Consider the following 22,338-nt stretch of genomic DNA (forward strand, 5'->3'; position numbering starts at 1 on the left):
ATTCTTGAAGACTGTCATTCTGAGATGAAATCTCAATGTAGGTTTGATATATACTTCCCTAATTGCTAATGATGTTGAATATTTTTTCATGTAATCATTGTCCATTTGTATTTCTTTTGAGATGTGTCAGTTCAGTTCATTTGCCCATTTATTTTATTTTTTTTGGTGTTAAGTTTTTTATATAAATTCTTTATAATTTCTAGCTATTATCGCTTCTTTATAAATTCTGGCTATTATCGCTTCTTGGCCTTTTGGCTAAGATCATGTGTAGTATCTGTTCTTATCAGTTTAATAAATTCTAGCTATTAAGCCTCAGAAGAGCAGCTAGCAAAGATTTTTCTCTTATTCTGTAGGTTCTCTCTTTACATTCCTACATGTTTCCTTTACTGTGTGGAAGCCTTTTAACTTGATGCCATCCAATTTATTAACTCTTGGCATTATTTCCTGAACCTTAGGGGTCCTGTTGAAAATCATTGCCTGTGCCTGTATTTTCAAGTGTTGGCCTTGTGTTTTCTTTTAGGAATTGCATAGTTTCTGGTCTAATTTCTGTCTTTGATTCATTTCGAGTTGATTTTTGTACAGAGTGAGACATGAGAGTCTAGTCTCATTCTTCTACATATGGGTGATGAGTTTTCCCAGCAGCATTTGTTTAAAAGATTTGTCTTTTCTCCACTGTTATTTTGGCACTTTTGTCAAGGATTATATGACTACTGTGTGGGTTTGTCTCTCTTCTGTTTTGTACTATTGATCTATGTGTCTTTTTTTTTTTATGCCAGTATCATGCAGTTTTTGTTACTATACCCCTGTAGTATAATTTTGAAGTGTGGCACAAATGTTTTTTGATGACACAATTAAAGCTGCTTTCCCAGGCTTTACAGTGTTTTTTTTCTTACATTAAAAAACAAAAGTGTTTTTTTTTCTGGACTGGGGTTATAGCTCAGTGGTTAAAGTGCTTGCCTTAGCATGGGCGAGGCCCTGGGTTTGATTCTTATCACCACATAAAAACAAATAAATAAAGATTAATTAAAAAAAATTCCCCCCCCCAGTACTGGGGATTAAACCCATGGGGCTCTACTACTGAGCTACATCCCTAGCTCTTTTTATTTTTAGACACCGTCTTACTAAGTTGTCCAAGGTGGCCTTGAGCTTGCAATCTTTTTGCCTTAGTCTCCTAAGTCTTTTGAGATTACATGTATGCATTTGTGTTAGATCTTAATCTGTTTTTCAAATTATTTAAATCCAGCAGAGTAGCTCAGTGATAGAACATTTAGTATGCTCAAGGCCCTGGGTTTAATCCCCAGCACTGCAAAGGGGGCGGGGGAAGGGTATATTTAAGTCATTTTAGGTCAATATTACATCATTTGTTTTAACAGGACTCGTAAATACCAAATTCATTTAATTAAAAGAAACTACTTGGCTTAGTAAAGGAAGGTAAATTAGATGAAATATTGCCGTTTAAGAAATCAAAGACAGTGCCGTAAGAAAACAGTAGTAGTTTGTCATAAACTATAAGGCTGAAAGTATTTTGAGCAACTTTTTTTTGTTGTTGTTGGAAGTATATGGAACATTATCTTTAAGCTAAAATAAACCCTTTTTCAATCATTTCCTAGTTTTTATAGTAGAGTCTGCCATTTAGTAATATTTTTCAAATTGCCCATCCATTTGATTTTCTAGAATGAGATGCATTTTTATAGAATTTACAATGTTTTCTTTTTCTTTTTTTTTTGGGTTATAAAACCCAGTTATTTAATTGAAGCTATAAAAAGAGGCAGTATAATTGATAATTGGAAGAGTATTTAGAATGTTCCAAAAGATTTAAAATAGTAGCAGGATTTGTATTTCTTAATTTAAGCTAAGGGGTTCCTTAGAAAAATATAATAGGTATCTGGTTAATAGTGATCCCAGTTAAGAAGTTCCTGGGGCTGGGGATGTGGCTCAAGCGGTAGCGCGCTCGCCTGGCATGCGTGCGGCCCGGGTTCGATCCTCCACACCACATACAAAGATGTTATGTCCGCCGAAAACTGAAAAATAAATATTAAAAAAAAAAAGAAGTTCCTGAATCTTTGTCTTTGTTCCTCACATCACTGGAGCTGCTTTCATTGGGCATTATAAAAGAGAACCCTTTGGGAAGCTTTAGAGGCTTGGGTGGTTAGATGAATGCATTAAAAAAGTTTTTCTGGACTTTTTATTTTAATTTTTGTGTGTGGGGTGTGTATGTGTGTGGGGTTCTGGGAATCAAACCATGCTAGGTGCTCCACCACTGAGTCCACCTATAGGCATCTTCATGGTAGATTACAATTTTTAAATATTTGTATTGGGGATTGGTTGGGAAATCCAGTAGATTATATGAGGCTAGGTAATGGAAGTCCTTAGAACTCACTGGTGGTTGTCAGTGATTTGTTTGTTTTCTTGCCTATTTTCAACTCTCAGTACTAGGTATGGTTATTCTCCTAAGACCTCTAGATGAATACAAGGCCTATAATTCATTAAATTCCAAGTTTTCAGTTCTGGGAATATTTCAATAAAATTGACACGGTACATTAAGATAGAGTGTAAATCCTAATCTTAGAAAGCTTATATATCCTTTATTATCATTAAGAATGAAAATGCGGGGCTGGAGTTGTGGTTCAGTAGTAGAGTGCTCGCCTAGCATGCTTGAGGCACTGGGTTCAATCCTCAGCATCACATAAAAGTAAAATAAATAAAGTCATTGTGACCATCTACAACTGAAGAAAAATATTTTTAAAAAGGGAATGAAAATACAGATTCCTCTATAAATAGGACACTGGGATAATGTATTTTATTTGTAGAAGCAATTGTATAAATAGGACATTGGACAAATGTCCTGTTTTCATCTGGGATGAAGGGACAAAGTGGCTTAGGTGCTTGATAGTTTAGGGGGGAGGTTTTGATTGACAAGATTTTGAAAAGAAGTGGTGCAGTTAAAGCAAGAAGAGGGTAATTCTTATCTACCGCTTAATTTGTATCATTTGAAAATCATAAGGAACAAATGATAACAAGATGATAATATTTAAATTCTATCATTCTTTTTTTTCCTTAGGCAAATTAAATTCCATCATTCTTAATTTATTAGATGGATTATTCTTATGAGGAGAAACTTCTCATCTATAATTTGGTTATTTTGTGATATTGTTCATATAAATAAATCAGGACAGATACTTATTTCTTTTTGTTTACTAGTTTTTAACCCAATAATCTGGTTTACTAGCATCCTGAAATTGATTTTTTTAAAAATGAATTCTTAATTTGAATATATTAGATATGCTTAATTCCATTGCAGGTATGCATGCTCAGTTTTTTCTCATCTTTGGCCAGTTAGAACCTCTTCAGGTATACTTCTGAGTCCTGATTTTTTTTTTTGTAGTTTATTTGATTTCTTGCATAGCAAGGTGAACATATCTTATCTTGAATTCTTGGTACGTGAAGCCCCAATTTCTTTTGTTTGGGGGTGAGGGGAGCACTAGGGATTGAACCCCAGGTGCTTAATATCTGAGCCACATCCCCAGCCCTTTTAATTTTTTATTTTGAGACAGGGTCTTGCTGAGATGTTTGTGGCCTCACTAAGTTGCTGAGGCTGGCTTAGAACTTGTGATCCTCCTGCCTCAAGCCTCCTGAGCTGCTAGGATTACAGACAGCATCGTGTCCCTCTCGCCCTGATTTCTTTGAATAGGAAATTGGTTTTCATTACCATTATCTGAATTCATTTGCTACTGAGGTTGGTCCTTGTTTCTAGGCTTTTTTTTTTGGGGTGGTGGTGGTGGTGGTATGGGGATTGAACCCAGGGGAACCTAACCACTGAGCCACATCCCCAGCTCTTTTTTGATTTTTATTTAGAGACAGGGTCTCAGTGAATTGCTTAGGGCCTTGTTAAGGCTGAGACTAGCTTTGAACTCTCAATCCTTCTGCCTCAGCCTCTGCAGCCACTAGGTTCAGGTGTGCACCACCATCCCCTGCTTGTTTCTAAGCTTTTTAAAATAGGTAGTGCTAGGAAATAATGTTCATTTAAGATGAAAAAATGAATTATGAGTTCATACTGATAAATACAGTTGAAATTCATTTTAAAAGACTACAGGATTTTTTTTTACTTAACCTTTTCTGTCTTAAAACTTTCTTACTTCTCTTAAATAAAATTCGGATTCTCAAGGACATTAACATTTACTTTATTCCACAATACTACTTTATCCCACAATGACACCAGAATGTTTATAATTACTGTTTACCACTAACAATGTGATTAGTGAAAACAAGAAAAATGAGGATCCAATGATTGAATCATTGTTATCTGTTGTAAAGTTATTTGAAATAATTTATCTCTGGATGTTTATTTTATACCTTCATATTTGATATAAAATTAGTGGTTTATTTCATTGTTTTTGATTTTTAGATTTTCTTTAATAGTTGAGATACATAAATACATAAAACATGGGCTGGAGTTGTGGCTCAGTGGCAGAGTGCTTGCATAGCACATGCGAGGTGCTGGGTTCCATCTTCAGCACCACATAAAAATAAATAAATAAAGGTATTGTGTTCAACTATAACTAAAAAAAAATTTAAAAAATTACATAAAACATGGCTTGAAAGTAAAAACTACAAAAATAGGTTTAACTCAAGCTGTATATTTTGTCCATATTCATTTTACTTTGTTCTGTCTTCCTTTCCCAACAAAAACAAAAAGCCTGTGGTTTATCCTTCTATTTGCGTGCGTGTGTGTGTGTGTGTATGCGTGTGTGCATGCACACACCCACCCACAGAATCATGCTAAATTAATGATGTTTTTGTCTATGGACCACATATATAATGGTTGTCCCATAAGATTATAATGTAGCTGAAAAACTCCTAATGTTTACATATGTTTTGTGTAAACTAAACTGTGCTGCCTGTCGTACAAAAATATAGGGCATAAAATTATATGTAGTACAGAATACATGATAATAACAAATGACTTTTACTGGCTTATATATCTGTAGCATACTATGTTTTTAATCATCATTTTAGTATATGCATCATTAAAAAAAGAAGGTTGCTGTAAAACAGTATGCTGTTACATTGGCAGCAGCCTTATGTTTATTCTTTTATATATATTTTCTTTTAGTTGTAGATGGAAATAATACCTTTATTTTATTTGTTTTTATTTTTATGTGGTGCCAGATATTGAACCCCTGCCTCACACATGCTAGGCAAGTGCTCTACCACTGAGCCACAGCACCCCCCGCACCCTGCCCCCTCATATTTATTGTGTTTACTATGACTCTTGCTTGCATCAAGAAGCCATGCTGAGTTCTTGGCCTGTACCATCTAGATTTGTGTGACTGTACTGTCTTCTGATATTTGCACAATGATGAAATTACCTAATGATTTATTTCTCAAAATATATCCTTATCATTAAGGGATACATGATTGTATATGCATGTAGGTGGGAAAAGTGTGTATGTGTATTATATTTATTATTTATCCCTTTTGTCCTTCCTTGACCTAGATTAAGTCAAGGCTACTCTGTAGGGGATTCCTTGACATTGGGTAGAAGGTTGGATTCCATTAACCATTGGTGCCTTAAGCTTTTTATTTTATTTTAGAGTTATACATCCATTATCACAAATCAGATTTTAGAATATTTTCATCATCCCCCAAATTCCACTGTGCTTCTTTGTTTTCATTTCTCTTCTGATAGGTTACTAGGAGTAGAATTGTTAAGTTGTATGGTAAATTTGTTTAACTTCTAAAATTTTCCAGTGTGATTCTACCATTTTACATTGCACCATTAATACACAGATTTCTCCACACTTTATTTATTTTTTGTAGTTGGACACAATACCTTTATTTCACTTATTTATTTTCATGTGGTGCTGAGGATCGAACCCAGAGTCTCACATGTGCGAGGCGAGCGCTCTACCTCTGAGCCACAACTCCAGCCTCTCCACATTTTAATCAACTCTTTGTGTTGCCCTTTGGAATTTAGCGGTTCTAATGGGTATGTAGAAGTATCTTATAGATTATTTATTTATTTATTTATTTATTTATTTTGATCGAACCCACAGGCACTTAATCACTAAGCCACATACCCAGCCCTACCCACCTTTTTTGCATATTATTTTAGAGACAATCTCACTGAGTTGCTTGAACTCACGATCTTCCTGCCTCAACCTCCTAAGCACAGGGGTTACAGGTGTGCACTGCCATACCCATCTCTGTTACCACACTTCTTGATTAACGTGCCTTTATAGTAAAATTTGGAATCTGGTAGTATAAGTTCTCCAATTTTGGTTTTCAGAGTTCTTTGGCTATCTTAAGGTCCCTTTTGATATCATGTGACTCTTAGAATCAGCTTCTCCCTTGTCTTAGGGGGGAAAAAGCACCCTGAGATCTTGAATTTGCAGATTGACTTGGGGAAGATTGCAATTTTGACAATATTGAGAATATAGTTGTCTCTAGATTTTTTTTAACTAATTTCTTTCATCAGTGTTCTGTGATTATGAATGTGGAATTCTTGTGCGTTGTTTGTGCTGTGACCTTGCTAAACTCATTTATTGCATTTATTGGTTCAAATAGTTTTTATGTATAAATTTTTTGTTTTGATTCTCTTTATATAGGATCCTGTAATCAGTTACTAAGACAGTTTCAAGTCTTTTCCAACTGGATTCCTTGGGTTTTTTTTTTTTTTTTTTTGACCCTTACTGCACTAATGAGAATCTTGAGTATAATTTTAAATAGACGTGGCAAAAGCAGGCACTCTTTCCTTGTTCCTGATCTTTGGGAGTGCAGAATAATTTATATTTCACCTTTTAAAGTATGATGATGGCTGTAGGTTAAAGAATTCTAGTTTAAAGTCTTTAAAACTATGGATGGCTATTGGATTATTTATTGCTTGATTCTATTTACTGTTTTATTATGGGTTTTTGTGTCTACCTTCATGAGGGATTTTTGTGTTTTCTCATGTGGATTTCAGTAGTTAACTAGCTTAAAGAATAAGTTGGGAAGTGTTTTCTCCCATTTATTTAAAGTTAAAAAATAAATTTATTAGAATTTACCAGTGAGGGCAGTTAGTCCTAGAGTTTTGTTTTAAGGTATATTTTAAGATACGATTCCTTTCTTATTCTTTTTAGTTTTGGTTGTTATTATTTTGCACCTGTGTGTGGAGCGGTTGCTGTATTGGGGATTGAACCAAGGTGCACTCTGCCATTGAATTATATCCCCAGCGGTTTTTAGTTTGAGATAGGGTCTTATTGGGTTTCCCAGGCTGGCCTCAAACTTGGAATCCTCCTGTGTCAGCCTCTGTTAAATTGCTATTTCAATTTCTTCAGAAAGGTTTATTCAGGTTTGAAATTTTTAAGTGAGTCATCTGGGCTTGGTGGTGCATGCCTGCTATCCCAACAAATTGGGAGGCTGAGGCAGGAGGATCACAAGTTTGAGGCCAGTACCAACAATTTAGTAAGACTCTGTCTTCAAATAAAAAATGATTTTCTTAATTTTTAAAATTTCTATAGGGTCCTAGTAATTATTCCCTACTCTCCTTCCTGGTTTTGGTACTTTGTACCTCCTCTTTCATTTTCAGCCTTTTTTTTTTCCTTAATTTTTAAGCCTTTTTAAAAAATATATATTTATTTTTTGGTTGGACACAATATCTTTATTTATTTATTTTTATGTGGTGCTGAGGATCGAACCCAGGGCCTCGCATGTGCTATGCGAGTACTCTACCGCTGAGCCACAACCCCAGCCCAGCCTTTTTTTTATTTTTTGAGGCAGTCTCGCTAAGTTGCCCAGGCTAACCTCAAACCTGGGATCCTCCTGCCTCAGCTTGCTGAGTTGGTTACAGGGATGTGCACCAAGCCCAGCTTGATTTGTAATTTTTGTTGTGGTCAGAACATTGTTTGTATGATTCATGAGAAAAGAGGTTTTGGATTAACTGTGAATCATTTGTCTAAATAGGGAACCAAGGAACAGTTGCTGCTTTGGGGAGTAAGGATGGAAACAGGGATTGGAATTTAGTTGGTTTATAATGTATGGGACACTTATAATTTGAGAGTTGTCCCAAGTGTCACTTTTAAACTATATTGTTTAAAATATAGTTTAAAATATATTGTTGTACTTAGAATATTTGTGGTTTATGGATGGGCGTGGAGGTGCACACCTATAATCTCAAGGTTTGGGAGGCTGAGACAGGAGGATGTGAGTTCAAAGCTAGCCTCAGCCACAGTGAGGTGCTAAGCAACTCAGTGAGACCCTGTCTCTAAATAAAATACAATATAGGGTTGGGGATGTGGTTCATTGGTTGAGTGTCCTGCCCTGAGTTCAATCCCCAGTACACCCCCCAAAAATAATATTTATGATTTATGACCATGGTCATTTTATTTTGAATTCTTCTATAAGAATTGGAGTCCACTATTATGCTCTGTTTACTTTTTTCCTTTAGCAAGTTTAAATATAATTTTTTCTCCATTTTGTTCTTTGTAGAAGATTTAGTTGAATAGTACTCTTTAACTACATTTTGATTTTCTCTTTTCATTACATTTATGAAGTATGTATAATAAAAGCTGGTTGAAGGGCTGGTGTTGTGGCTCAGCGGTAGAGCACTTGCCTAGCAGTGTGAGGTGCTGGGTTCGATTCTCAGCACCATATAAAAGTAAATAAATAAAGGTATTGTTTCCGTCTACAACTAAAAAAATATTAAAAAGAAGTAAAGTATCTGGGGCTGGGGCTCAGCGGTAGCAGTAGTGCAGTTGCCTGGCATGTGTGAGGCACTGGGTTCAGTTCTCAGCACCATATATAAATAAAGGTCTATCAACAACTAAAAAATAAAACTAAAAAATTAAAAAAAAAAGAAAGTATCTAACTCTAAAAAAAAAAGCTGGTTAAAATAATATATTTTCTTTTGTGAAAATGTCTTTGTACTAATTGGTTAATGTTCTCAAGACATTTTAAAAATGCAGGGACAAAATCTTTCTTGTTCATCTTTTCCCCATTGTCCAATATAAAATAATCATGATTTTGTTTAATATTTGATATTGCATTAGGTTGAGATTCCAGGGATTTTTAAAAAAAATATTTTTAGGTGTAGATGGACACAGTAACTTCCATTGATTGATTGATTGATTGATGGTGCCCAGTGTCTCACATGTGCTAGGCAAGTGCTCTGCCGCTGAGCCACAACCCCCAGCCTGAATTTCCAAGGATTTTAAGCATAGTTTATGTTTTTGGTAATTCATTCCCCCGCCTTTTTTAAAAATTGTAGGTGGACACAATGCCTTTATTTTTTTTTATTTTAATGTAGTGCTGAGGATCAAACCCATTGCCTCACCCGTGCTAGATGAGCACTCTACCACTGAGCCACAACCCCAGCCCCTCAGTTCTAACTTATTAATAGCTTTTAGAGAGAAGAAGAGAATCAGGAAAGATCATATTTTGAGATAAAGGAATATATCATGGAAATGAAGTGAACTATTGAGTATTTTTCCATTTCTTTTCAAATATATTTTTGTTGTCTGTTGAGTTTAACTCATCTAGATTAATGTCTTGTTAACTTCAGTATGTGAAACTATGGATTTATTTTACTAAAATTTTTGCTTTCCTCCCTTAGGACATTTGCTGCAAGATCCTATTGCACCCACCAACTCCACCTGCCAACACTATGTCTGCAAAACTTGTAAAGGCAAGAAAATGATGATGAAACCTTCATGTAGCTGGTGCAAAGACTATGAGCAGTTTGAGGAAAACAAGCAGTTAAGCATCTTAGTGAACTGCTACAAAAAACTATGTGAATATATAACACAGACTACGTTGGCACGGGATATAATAGAAGCAGTCGACTGTTCTTCTGATATTTTGGCTTTGCTTAATGATGGATCATTGTTTTGTGAGGAGACAGAAAAACCCTCAGATTCATCCTTTACTTTGTGTTTGACACATTCCCCTTTACCTTCAACCTCAGAACCCACAACTGATCCTCAAGCTAGTTTATCTCCAATGTCTGAAGGCACCCTCAGCATTGCTATTGGCAGTTCTGTTATCAATGGTTTGCCTACTTATAATGGGCTTTCAATAGATAGATTTGGTATAAATATTCCTTCACCTGAACATTCAAATACGATTGATGTATGTAATACTGTTGACATAAAAACTGAGGATCTATCTGACAGCCTACCACCTGTCTGTGACGCGGTAGCCACTGATTTATGCTCCACAGGCATTGATATCTGCAGTTTCAGTGAAGATATTAAACCTGGTGACTCTCTCTTACTGAGTGTTGAGGAAGTACTCCGCAGCTTAGAAACTGTTTCAAATACAGATGTTTGTTGTCCTAATTTGCAGCCGAACTTGGAAGCCACTGTATCCAATGGACCTTTTTTGCAGCTTTCTTCCCAGTCTCTTAGCCATAATGTTTTTATGTCCACCAGTCCTGCACTTCATGGGTTATCATGTACAGCAGCAACTCCGAAGGTAGCAAAATTGAATAGAAAACGATCTAGATCAGAAAGCGACAGTGAGAAAGTTCAGCCACTTCCAATTTCTACCATCATCCGAGGCCCAACACTGGGGGCATCTGCTCCTGTTACGGTGAAACGGGAGAACAAAATTTCTCTTCAACCTATAGCAACTGTTCCCAATGGAGGCACGACACCCAAAATCAGTAAGACTGTACTTTTATCTACTAAAAGCATGAAAAAGAGTCATGAACATGGATCCAAGAAATCTCACTCTAAAACCAAGCCAGGTATTCTAAAAAAAGACAAAGCAGTAAAGGAAAAGATTCCTAGTCATCATTTTATGCCGGGAAGCCCTACCAAGACGGTGTACAAAAAGCCCCAGGAAAAGAAAGGGTGTAAATGTGGGCGTGCTACTCAAAATCCAAGTGTTCTTACATGCCGCGGCCAACGCTGCCCTTGCTACTCTAACCGCAAAGCCTGCTTAGATTGTATTTGTCGTGGCTGCCAAAACTCCTATATGGCCAACGGGGAGAAGAAGCTGGAGGCATTTGCTGTGCCAGAAAAGGCCTTGGAGCAGACCAGGCTCACTTTGGGCATTAATGTAACTAGCATTGCAGTACGTAACGCTAGTACCAGCACCAGTGTAATTAATGTCACAGGGTCCCCAGTAACAACGTTTTTAGCTGCCAGTACACACGATGATAAAAGTTTGGATGAAGCTATAGACATGAGATTCGACTGTTAAATCAGTGGGTCTTTAAACCTACCTCTGGTAGGGAAATAGCTACAGTTTTACGGCAGCTATGGTTCTGTTGGTATAACTTGCCGGAGCTCCTGCATATAGATCACTTGTATCAAGTGTTTTCATTGCTAAGTTATATGTGTTAGTGTCGGGGAAATAGTTTGCAGATAATGGAGGAGTAACCCTACAACTATATGTCCTTAGTTCTTACAGAACCTCATAGTTTGAGAACAAATGCTGATGCAACTGATTTATACAAAATGAACTTTGGCAAGGAAAATAACATTAACCTCATTGTTTATGGTCATGCTTTGTGCATAATCAAAGTTTATGATTAAGTGTAAGGAAGTGGTATCTAGTCAGTTCATAAAGATTGTGCTAATTTTTTTGTGGAAATGTAGCCATTAGTTTATTCAGGAGACTCAGTGCTGCCTTCAGATGCCCCATTGTTTCTCCTGTTGTAAAGCTGATGTGTCCAGCTCATCCTTTGTGCTGACATCGTACCATTTCTGATCATGAAAATTGGCTACTGGTGTATGTAGCAGTTCTTAAATCAGCAGTATTATGAAAGAAAATTTGCCCCTCATTAGAATGTTTAAGAAAACTGTCTTTTAAAAAAGTGAACAAATTCAGTCAGACTGCAAATGTTTAGCTGTTTATACTCCAAAACTATGAGTTGAGCCTCCTTTATAGTAAAGACTGACTCATTTCTAGGAAAAAAATTCTAACTCCTACCTTCACTTTGTGCAATGTTCCAATTGGATAAATGAAGAGCAGTTTTATTTTGAAGGAGGTAATTGAATTTAGACTATATATAGTATAAGACAGAATTTTTAAAAAATTATAAAGATTTTTATTTTGAAATTGGGATTTGTTTAAAATAATTTTGGAATAATGCCCCCAAACTTAATCCAGATTCATGCATTATACTTATTGCCATTGGCTGCTGTTTTGATTTCTCTTTCCTCTGTTTATTTGCCACAGACTTTATTTTGAATATGCTCCTATTTTTTTTAGGGTGCTATTCATTAATAAGGCTTCTCTATTGAGGCCTACTAAAAATGCCTTTTTATGAAGCCTGTGCATTTAGGTAGGTTTGAAGCTAGGAGGATTTCCTTTAGAATGCTCTTTTGCATGTAAAGCACAAACTGTGTTTCAGTTTAAATGTACTTCTTCCCTCTAATTTTTACTGGGAAGATAAACATTCTGTTGAAGGGAAATCTAGTCAGTTGCTTGAAAGAGCACAGTCCAAGAAAAACAAGGACTGACTAGGTGTAAAGAAATAACCTTATGATTTTAAAGAAGAATTGCTGCTTTGACAGTGCTTATTTAAAGAAAAATACTGCTGGAAAAGTTCCAATTTCTACTGCGTTCACCATCTCTAGTGAGATCTGACATATGTTGAAGTTGTTTTGATTTGGCACACAGCATGTTCAATGATGGTTACTCGCCTAGTACAAGATATGGAGAAGAAACCTTTGGACACAGAGCAGATGACACCTCCTTCTGTTTTGTAGTGTATCCTGGTGTCATTTTCTGTGAATGTGGTCAGGTAGAATTGTTTCTGTTGTTGTTGGGCTTTTTTTTTTTTTTTTCGGTCTCTTTTTGGTGGGGTGGGGGTGGGCTAAAGCCATAGGAAGAAAAATGTGATGTATGTGTCCAGTATGTACTATTTTGTTTTTGTTTTGCAAGAAGAGTTGAACTATTTTTGATAACAAGAGTAAATGGTGGAAAATGCTTCTTAGTTGTCTTGTCTTTATTTGCTTTCCAAGTTTTGGAATTTTATTTAATTCCTTTAAGTGTTAGCAGTGTTTATGAAACATGTATTTACCTAAAGTTTGTAACAGTTTTGTGTTGAACCCAGATACCCCGCTATATAAACTTGTAAATCTGTTCTTTATTCACTAATGATCACTGCAAAAATGACTAGAAATGATATTGTACAACACATGGATGAGTAGGATATATTTTGCAAATCTCTCAAACTTTCCTAATATTATGATCTTAAAATTCTTGAAGTACTTTATTCCTTCCCAACTTTGATAATATTAATTTTGTGTTTTTTGATGCATGGGAGGTTGGCAATATAGACAAAGTGGAAATCATTAGTATGTGAGGACCTTGATTGTTATGTAATATTGCCAATGATGAATTCAGGTTGTTTTTAGCACAAGTTTTCTCTTTTTTATGCTGGTATTCTCACTGCCACATTTTTGGAAACCTGTATTACACCTTAAATCTATCAATAAATGATAGTTTTCTAATTCTATGTTGTAGAATACTGAGGAATTTGGGATAGCATGCTCTGAATGGTCTGTTAATTTGGGGAAGTGTAAATAATTACAGTGCCTTGGTTTTATTTATTTCTTTATACTACAAGTATTTAGGAATGCTGACCAATGACTAGGGAATTACTAAAGTAACTGGATTTACTTCATCAGGATATGAAACTACAAGAAAAAGAACAGCATTTAATATGGCATGTCTTCAATGTTATAGCTGGACAGAATGCCATTATTTTAGTTATTTTTATGTGGTGCTAAGGATTGAACCCAGTGCCTCAACACATGCTAGGCAAGCACTCTGTCACTGAGCTACAGTCCCAGCCCTTCAATGTTCTTTTGAGTCCTTAAATAATAGTTTTAGAGCTGACAGTTTATCTTTTTGGTTAGCCTTCATTAAATGTACATTTCTATGCAGAGGTGCAGTTTGGTTCTAAGATAGAGAATTCCTTTTATTTCATTGTGTCCTTTGTTTTTCTAAAATGATTCAATGGCAACAAGAAAAGTAAAAGTTTTACCATAGATGAGAAAACTGTCCTTTTTCATACCATCGGTAACAAGTGCTTTAGAAAATAGTAAATTCCAAAGTTTAGTGTCTGGATCTAACACATTTCTGCTTATATATATTTATATAAATTTATATATTTTCCCTTAAAAAATTATACATGATAGGTAAGGCTTGAAGTCCTGATTCCTCTGAAACCCCCTCACTCCCAAACCCCGATTCCTGTCCCCAAAGGAAAGCACTTCTCAGGTTGAGATATCCTTCTACACCTTTGTTCATAGTGTTCCCAGGGATTCAAAGAGTTACTTTCAAAAACTGAGGCTTGTTTACAGCATTACTTTTTCACACATAAATGAGTTGTGTAAGTGAGCAAAACCAGAAATTGATTATCTTAGTGAAACATGATTCATATTTGATAACTTTATTTAGCTTTGTGAAAAGGGAAAAACAAAAGACATGCAGCCTTCTCCACTCAACACACCTTAACATTTTCAAAAGCTGAGCAAATGATCAGTCTAGAGTTTTATAAACATTCTGAATGGTACACAGTGACAAGCAAGATGCAGAAAAATACACAAAACTTTATTAGTTTGATTACCTTGGCAATTATGCTATAAACTCATTAAATAGCTTTAAGGTAATGATAACTCTCAACCTAATATTTTGTCAAGGGACCTGGGATATTGTAATGACTTGAAATTTCCAGTTTAGCATTAATGATTATATTTAGCATGATCTTTACAAGAAAGTCAGTTATGTTTTATCCTAGTTCCCCAGAATTCACATTCCTTGAATTCAGCTCTAAGAAAGGAGTACAATGAAATACATGCATATAATTCTTAAAGAAAATGTGATAATTTGAAGAACCCAAATTAAACTATCCTATATTGGGATGGTGTTGCTAGTAGTACATTTTCATTCTGAAAATTTCTTTTGGGATAATAGACTTTTAAAACCAAATACTGACCCAAGCAAAAGCTAGAGAACTTGAGTAACAAAAAACAAGATAAAAAAAAGTGAAGTCAAATAGTTTGAAAAATATATATTAATTTTTGTTTTTTGGTACCAAGGATTGAACCCAGGGGTGTTTAACCACTAAGCTACATCCTCAGTCCTTTTTATTTTTTATTTTGAGATATGGTCTTGCTAAGTTGCTTAGGGTCTCACTAAGTTGCTGAAGCTGGCCTTGAATTTGTGATCCTTCTGCCTCAGCCTCCCATGCTGCTGGGATTACAGGTTAGTGCCACCATGCCTGGAGGGAAAAAACATACTGTACAATTGAATTTAGTTATACTTTTTGGTGAGGGTCAGAAAGTTTAGGTCATTATGGACAACAAACCTGTAAACTATGTTTAGTTTCCTAAAATATTACTTCCTTCCTTTTATACTTTTATCTGAAATTTAAAAAGTTTTCTTTTCCTGGTAAATGATGAATGAGATTGCTGGTAAATTTCATGTATCATAAATTATCATGTGTTTGGGATATTGTATGCGGTGTTTCCTAAAATTTCACTCATTTTTAAAACTATTAGCTGTAATAGTTATTTCTTTAGCTGTTTAATGGAAGATCAGTTCTAATCATGAATAAAATAACAAGAAACTGGGAGGACCTTTTGACAGGCAATATTGCTGTCTTACAGTATTAGTTGGTATGCACTTCCTAAGTTCTCTTGTCTCTGCTTTTTGCTTGCCATAACCCAAGGTTTTATTTCAGTCCTTAGCTTTTATACCAGCAAGGGGAACCAAGGTGGAATTGAAAGGGAAGCTACTCCAACACTTTAAATGCTGGCTAAAAGAAAAAAAGTCTAGGGAAACTTGATGAACAGAAATATTAAAAAAGATGCTTGGGTGGGGCTTCTTTTACTTCTATCAGAAATACCCATCCTTTTAAGTAATTCTTTTCAATTTTTATCCTTCCTCCCATCCCCCTCCATACTGTAGGATTTGGCTGCACTGTGGCCAGCTGAAAAATGTAGGATTCTGAAATGAACACATCGATCACTATGGTAAATAACAGCTTTCTTTCATGGGTGCCATCACTGTTTTTCCATTTCTGTGAGGAATACTGAGGTGGATGAAAGCTGGTGAACAGTTTCAACACTGAAGTAAGGAATAATGTTTAAGGTTTTGCTTTTGGCCTCATTTAATACTCATTGCAGAAAGGAATACAGTAAGAACATTTATTTTATACAGTGCATCATCCCATTTTAAGTCTTTGATTAGCTCTTCTGTTAGAGTGAAGATAGGGCATCAATTAATTTGGAGATTAATATTATCATTTAATAGTTCTCTACAACTGTTAGATAAAAGGACCTTATTTTTTCAAGTATGAGTCATGAGTCAAATTCTGCACTTATCTTCATATTTTTTTCTTGATATTTTATGTAAAATCCACAGTCAGGATGGGGAGGTTGCCAGAGCTTGGAAGGCCCAGTGGTTACAATACCTGAGGATGTAAAGTGACTAGCAGTTTGGCAGGTTATTGGGAAATTAACATTGAACCAGGTTAGTTCAAGATCTTTGAACTCCAGTACACAAGATTGAGTCTTTGAGATGTTTTGGCAGTGCTTTTTATTACTAGGGCTAAGTCAATTCTGGAGGCCCTTAATACTTGAAATTCAAGTTCCAGAATTAATTTTTGACTCAAGTTTTCTGCAAGTGTTTCTTGTAGGCTCCATAGGAGCCCTTAAGGGCCTCAGGGATGCTGGCCAACACTGAGGCAACTTCTGCTGCTGTGCAGAGACTAATTGCTTGGCACTGTCCCAAGAGATCCTTGGTACATTCAGGGGTGTAGGTGCTGATTTGCAGACTTCGGAAGGTGATGGATGGCAGTCACATCCTTATGTTCACTTCCAAGGAAAATTCTGCAAGAGGTTTCAGGCAAACTGGAGGAGTTGCCTAAGTTGAGGGTGTATCTATACCCACTGCTTAAAAGCATTTTAAAGTTCCCAGTGCAGATACACTCTTGGGAGAAATCAAAGCCTTTAAAAAGCAGTATGCAAACTAGGGCATCTCTTCACAAGAAAAGAGTATTTAAAATATCTTCCTTTTATGTAGACATTGGCAGCTACTCTTCATCCACTGACTGAAGCTTTCCATGTTTCTCTGAAAGGCTTGAATTTATTTTATTGCCTTTGTTTCCAAATTCAGAGGGAGAGGCAGGTTCATCTGTTTCATAATCTTCAAAGGAGCTGAAAGAAAAAAGCAAAATTAAGTTGCTGAGTTTTGAAAAATATTCTAATGTTTGTGTAGAAGTCAATATATAAAGTAGAAGGAGAAATAGCCTGAAGAAGTACCCTCAGTTGCTAAATGGCGGCTGTAAACAACTGTGCTGTTCCAGAGATAACACTCTTAAGAGCAGAGACATTGTTCCTGTTCCTTAAAACTTAAGTCTCTGTTAGAATTCATAGAAAATGTACTATATGAATGAGGCTTTCCTTACAGGCCTTGGTGGAAAAAAGCATTATGGATGGTGCCCATAGGTAAGGAATGTTAGGAGCTTTACATGAATGTTTTACTCAAGTGGTTTCCACCCAGACTTACACTTTCTCAACTCTTAGGCTGCTTTATAGTTTTCCTCCATAGCTTCCAATAAACACATTCAGATGTGCAAGTGTGTGCACAGAGCATGCTAAAGCCCATTCATGGATTTCCTTCCATTTTATTTTGCAGGACTCCACAGCACAGTTAGATGTTATTGCTGGAAAATTAACCTCTGCTCTCTTCATGTCTTCCATGCTGTCCCTGATATTTGCTTTAGGCAAAGATGACAAAATATCTTGTTGGATGATGGCTGCCTGAAGTATTGAATTGATAAATATTCTGAGGCTTCATCTGAACCCAGAAGCATACGTACACATGGTCATTTACTTAAGTTTCTTTGTATTTGACATCACTGGCTTAGCCTTGTTACTTTTTGGAGGGACCTTCCACAACGTTTGAGCAGAAATTTCTGGATGTACAGTTAATAAAAAAGGTACCAAGGCCAACTAGTGATTTTTTTGGCGGGGGAGGGGGGGAGTGCTCGGGATCAAATCCAGGAAGACCTCATGTATGCTAGGCAAGTACTCTACCATTGAACTACATCCTTCTCTCTGGCCCCACCCTTTTTGAAGTGGGGTCTCACTATGTTGCTCAGCCTGGCCTTGAACTACTTTGGCTCAAGTAATCCTCCCCTGTCTTCAGGGTTGCTGGGACAACAAGCACCTACCATTGTGCCTGGCTCCTTTGAATAGAGATTAGAGGAGGTTAAAACTTTAAAAAGCCTACCTGGTGTTTGGGAAATTGTTCCCTATGAATACCACCTTATGATACTATCAGAAATGAATAATCATTTTGCAACAATACTCCCAATTCCTCGTTTGTTTCCACTCCTATGTCCCTTTATCTTTGAGGCCTTAATGGAAGTAGATATGTTAGATGAGGCAGTTAGGAGGGTAAACTGCTCTAATAGGAGTTAGTTAAGTGGTGGGTGACAGAGCCTTCATTTTTGGGAACAAAATTCTCAAAAAGTTTAGTCGTAGGATGTAACACCATTTTCTGTCAGAAGGGAAAAACATTTTCTAACCCTTGGTGCATGAACATGATTCTGTAAGTTGTCAGTTTCAACGCAGGTCTGAGAATAAGAGTTTTCAGAGTTGTCTGAAGTGAGACTCATTCAATAAATATTTGAACTCCTGTTGCTAAGCATGAGCCAAATGCTAAAAATACAATGGGGGAAATAGTGAACCAGCGCTGCTTCACAGCACTTGGAGTCTAGTGGAGGCAAATAGAAGACTGCTAGTGATTTAGCTCTAGAGCATGGGTTTTGGACTCAGGACTCTACAATCTGTTCCAATCTGAATTTGCTCCATGTAACTGAGTATATTACCCCCTCTACATCAGTTTTCTCAACTATTGAGTTCCTATTCCTCAGAATGCAGTGCAGATTAGGACGTGATAAACTTGACAAATGTTACCTACAATTTTTGTGATGAAGTATTGAAGCTTTTCAAAGCATGGCAGTGAGACCTAATCCTCTTTAAGGGGCAGGATTACAAATTTTTGTCTTATTTTGAGTAAAATTTACAAAAACCAGGTGCCAATGTGCATGCCTGTAATCCCAGCTACTTGGGGTGGGGGCAGGGGGTGCTGAAACAAGAGAATTGCAAATTCAAGGCCAGTCTGGGCAACTCAGTGAAACCCTGTCTCAAATAATAAAATAGGTCTTGGAATACAGCTCAGTGGTAGAGCACCCCTGTTCAATCACCAGTACTGGGAGTTCATCCATTGACTGTCCTTGAAATTCTCAACTGGGGTGATTTTGCTCCCAGGTGTCATTTGGTAATGTCTGGAGATATAGTTGATGATCAAAACTGGGTGTGTCTTACTTGCACTAGTTATACCCAAGGATACTGCTAAACATCCTACAATATGCCAGAAATGCCTCTTGATGGAATTACCCGGATTAAAACATCAGTGCTATTGAGAAACCCTGCTCTACCCCTTTCCCTTCAGTGTCTGCAGGTGAGATTCTGGACTAAGTTCTCCTTTTGTACTTCCCTGGCAATCTACTCTCACCATGCTTTGCCCACCACTTGTTCACCTATGGCTTCTCAGCTTTCTAAACTGAAGACCCCTTGAATCTAGCTGCCTACTAGATGGGTCTTTCAGGATGGCTGCTTCTACAAACCTGAACTCACCTTTCTTGCTGCCCTTGTTCTTCCTATTTAAATATTACCATTAACTCCTCGAAGCCAGAAACCTAGTTATCCCAAGTTCTTCCTCTTTCCCTTTTATTTCTTCAAATACAGCCAGTTTCTTCTTTTTTTTTAAAAAAATATTTTTTTAGTTGCCAATGGATTTTTAACTTTGTTTATTCATATGTGGTGCTGAGGATCAAACCCAGGGAATCATACATGCTAGGCAAATGCTCTACCACTGAGCCACAACCCCAGCCCTCCAGCCCTTCCTGCTTCTTGTACCGCATAGACACAGTCCTGCTTCTTCCTTCCTATTGCCATGGACTTAGTGTAGCGCACTGTACTTTCCTGCTTCGATTACTAGTTTCCTAACAATTCCATACCCTTTGCTACTGCCATACTAGGCTGTTAACCATGTTGGAAAGGTTATGGTCATATGCCATGTATATATTTTTGAATTGCTTGAAGTATCCATCTCTTTGGCTAACTGTTCATCTTTTCACCTGAGATGTCACTAGGGTTTCCTGAGTCCTTGCTTTTCAAGCTACCACTGTCTGTTATATAGATGTCTGTAATGGCTTCCTTAATATTATTTTTGGTACTGGGGACTGAACCAAGGGGTTCGTTACCACTGAATTTTATCCCCAGCCCTTTTATTTTGAGACAGGTTCTCACTAAGTTGCAGGCCAGCCTTGAACTTAACAATCCTCCTCCCTCAGCCTCCTGAGTTTCTAGGATTATAGGCACAGATCACCATGCCTGACATGGCTTCCTTATTTCTCTTCATATTTCTATTCTTGCACCTCTGCCAATCAGTCTATCAGAATAATCTTCGTTTAAGTGTGTGTGTGTGTGTATATATATTTAAATTTTTTTGTACCAAGGATTGAACAAGGGTTGCTTAACCACTGAGCCACATCCCCAGCAAACCCCCCTCTTTTTAATACATTTAAAAATATACTTATTTATTTTTATGTGGTGCTGAGGATTGAACCCAGTGCCTCACGCATGCAGGCAAGTGCTCTGCTCTACCACTGAGCTACAACCCCAGCCCCTTTTAAATTTTATTTATATATTTATTTCTTTAGGTGTAGATGGACACAACACAATGCCTTTATTTTTATGTGGTGCTGAGGATCGAACCCGGGTCCCGCCTATGCTAGGGGAGTGCTCTACTGCTGAGCCACAATCCCAGCCCCTTAAATAATATTTTGAGACAGGGTCTTGCTAGGTTGCTTGGGGCCTTGCTAAGTTGCTAGCTTTCAACTTGTGATTCTCCTACCTCAGCCTCCCAAGCCTCCAGTATTGACTCTTTTTTTTTTTTTTTGGTACGGGTATCGAACCCAGGAGTGATTAATTGCTGGGCCACATTCTCCAGCCCCCACTTTTAATTTTTTAAGTTGTAGATTTTTATGTGGTGCTAAGATCAAACCTAGTGCCCCACTCATGCTAGGCAAGTGCTCTTCCTCTGAGCTACAACCCCAGCCTCTCACTTCATTTTATATTCTTTTTCTTTTTAAATATTTTTTTAAGTTGTCAATGGACCTTTATTTATTTATATGCAGTGCTGAGAATCAAACCCAGGGCTTCACATGTGTGAGGCAGGTGCTCTCCACTGAGCCCCAGCCCCAGCCCCTCACTTCATTTGTGGTGGCTGAAGGATCTCTTGTAGTTTCCCAAGGTCATGAATGATCAATTATAAATTCTTATTGTGGATGTAGAGAGGATGCTAATAATGAACCTCAGGGGGGTGGGACAGAATTTCATTTTTATTACCAAGCACTAATAAGCCTGGAATAGGACAGGTACCAGTAATAATCTGTAGAAATAAATTAAAATTGAGCTTTGATTTGTTTTGTTGAATGTGGAAAAAAAAAGAAAACCTTAGCTTCAGGTCCATATATTTATTGAGCATTGTACAAAAATGCCTCAAAACTATTCTATTTGTGAAGTTATAATTTATGCTTTGGAATATTCTTGTCTTCCTTTTCTATTCCTACATCCCAGTATATAACAGACCTCCTCATTCCTGTTCACTTTTAATTTCTCTTACCTCACTGAGGGTAGTGAGGCTCAGACAAGCTCTCACCTCACTAGCTATGTTCCTGGAAGATGCGCTGATGGGTTTTTGGTTGGTCACTTTTGCCTGTAGGGCCTTGTGTTCCAGTGCTGATAGAAGTCAATATAGAAATCTTACAATGAGTAATTTATGTAAGTTGGTATTTAATATAAAGGAAAAAGTTGCCTTTTAAAAACATTCAGTAGAAAACAGTTCTTACAAACTACCTAAATGTCCAATAATGAAGAAATGGATGTGAGTTATGCTCGTGAGAATACACTGAAGCATTAAAAGTCATGTTTTTGAACACACTACTAACATTTAAGAGTCAAAAGAAATACAACAAAGCATAGATAATAATAAGTTATCTCTGGCCTGCTGAACCAAGAGTGGTTTTTAGTCTCTTTATAATCTTCAGTTTTTCTTCAGCAAGCCTGTATTTTTCTATGAATCAGACTCCCAGAACAAGGAAAACTGTTTAATCTGGGTTACTTTAATGCAAAGCTGTTGGTAAAATATCAGAATATCCTCCTGTAAGAGAGTACTTTTTTTTTTTTTTTTTTAAATATTTATTGTTTAGTTTTCGGCAGACACAACATCTTTGTATGTGGTGCTGAGGATCGAACCCGG

General features: G+C 36.7%; 2 protein-coding genes and 1 pseudogene across 2 annotated transcripts in view; 2 read left to right on the top strand and 1 right to left on the bottom strand.

Annotated features, from left to right (window-relative positions):
• Msl2 (MSL complex subunit 2) overlaps positions 1–12,918 on the top strand; it is a 31,843-nt gene extending 18,925 nt beyond the window's left edge. Inside the window, exon 2 of the mRNA XM_015487019.2 lies at positions 9,593–12,918. Coding sequence (XP_015342505.1) covers positions 9,593–11,184 — 1,592 coding nt within the window. The 3' untranslated portion in view covers positions 11,185–12,918. The remainder of the gene's footprint in view (positions 1–9,592) is intronic.
• LOC125613667 lies at positions 236–405 on the top strand (annotated as a pseudogene).
• A 1,455-nt stretch (positions 12,919–14,373) lies between the features above and the next one.
• The window catches only part of Ppp2r3a (protein phosphatase 2 regulatory subunit B''alpha), a 170,222-nt gene continuing 162,257 nt past the window's right edge, over positions 14,374–22,338 (bottom strand). Inside the window, exons 14-15 of the mRNA XM_048794539.1 lie at positions 19,650–19,672; positions 14,374–17,159 (exon numbers count right to left, since the gene is read on the bottom strand). Coding sequence (XP_048650496.1) covers positions 17,036–17,159; positions 19,650–19,672 — 147 coding nt within the window. The 3' untranslated portion in view covers positions 14,374–17,035. The remainder of the gene's footprint in view (positions 17,160–19,649; positions 19,673–22,338) is intronic.

This window comes from Marmota marmota, unplaced genomic scaffold (genome assembly GCF_001458135.2).
Source record: "Marmota marmota marmota unplaced genomic scaffold, marMar, whole genome shotgun sequence".
Lineage (NCBI taxonomy): Eukaryota > Metazoa > Chordata > Mammalia > Rodentia > Sciuridae > Marmota > Marmota marmota.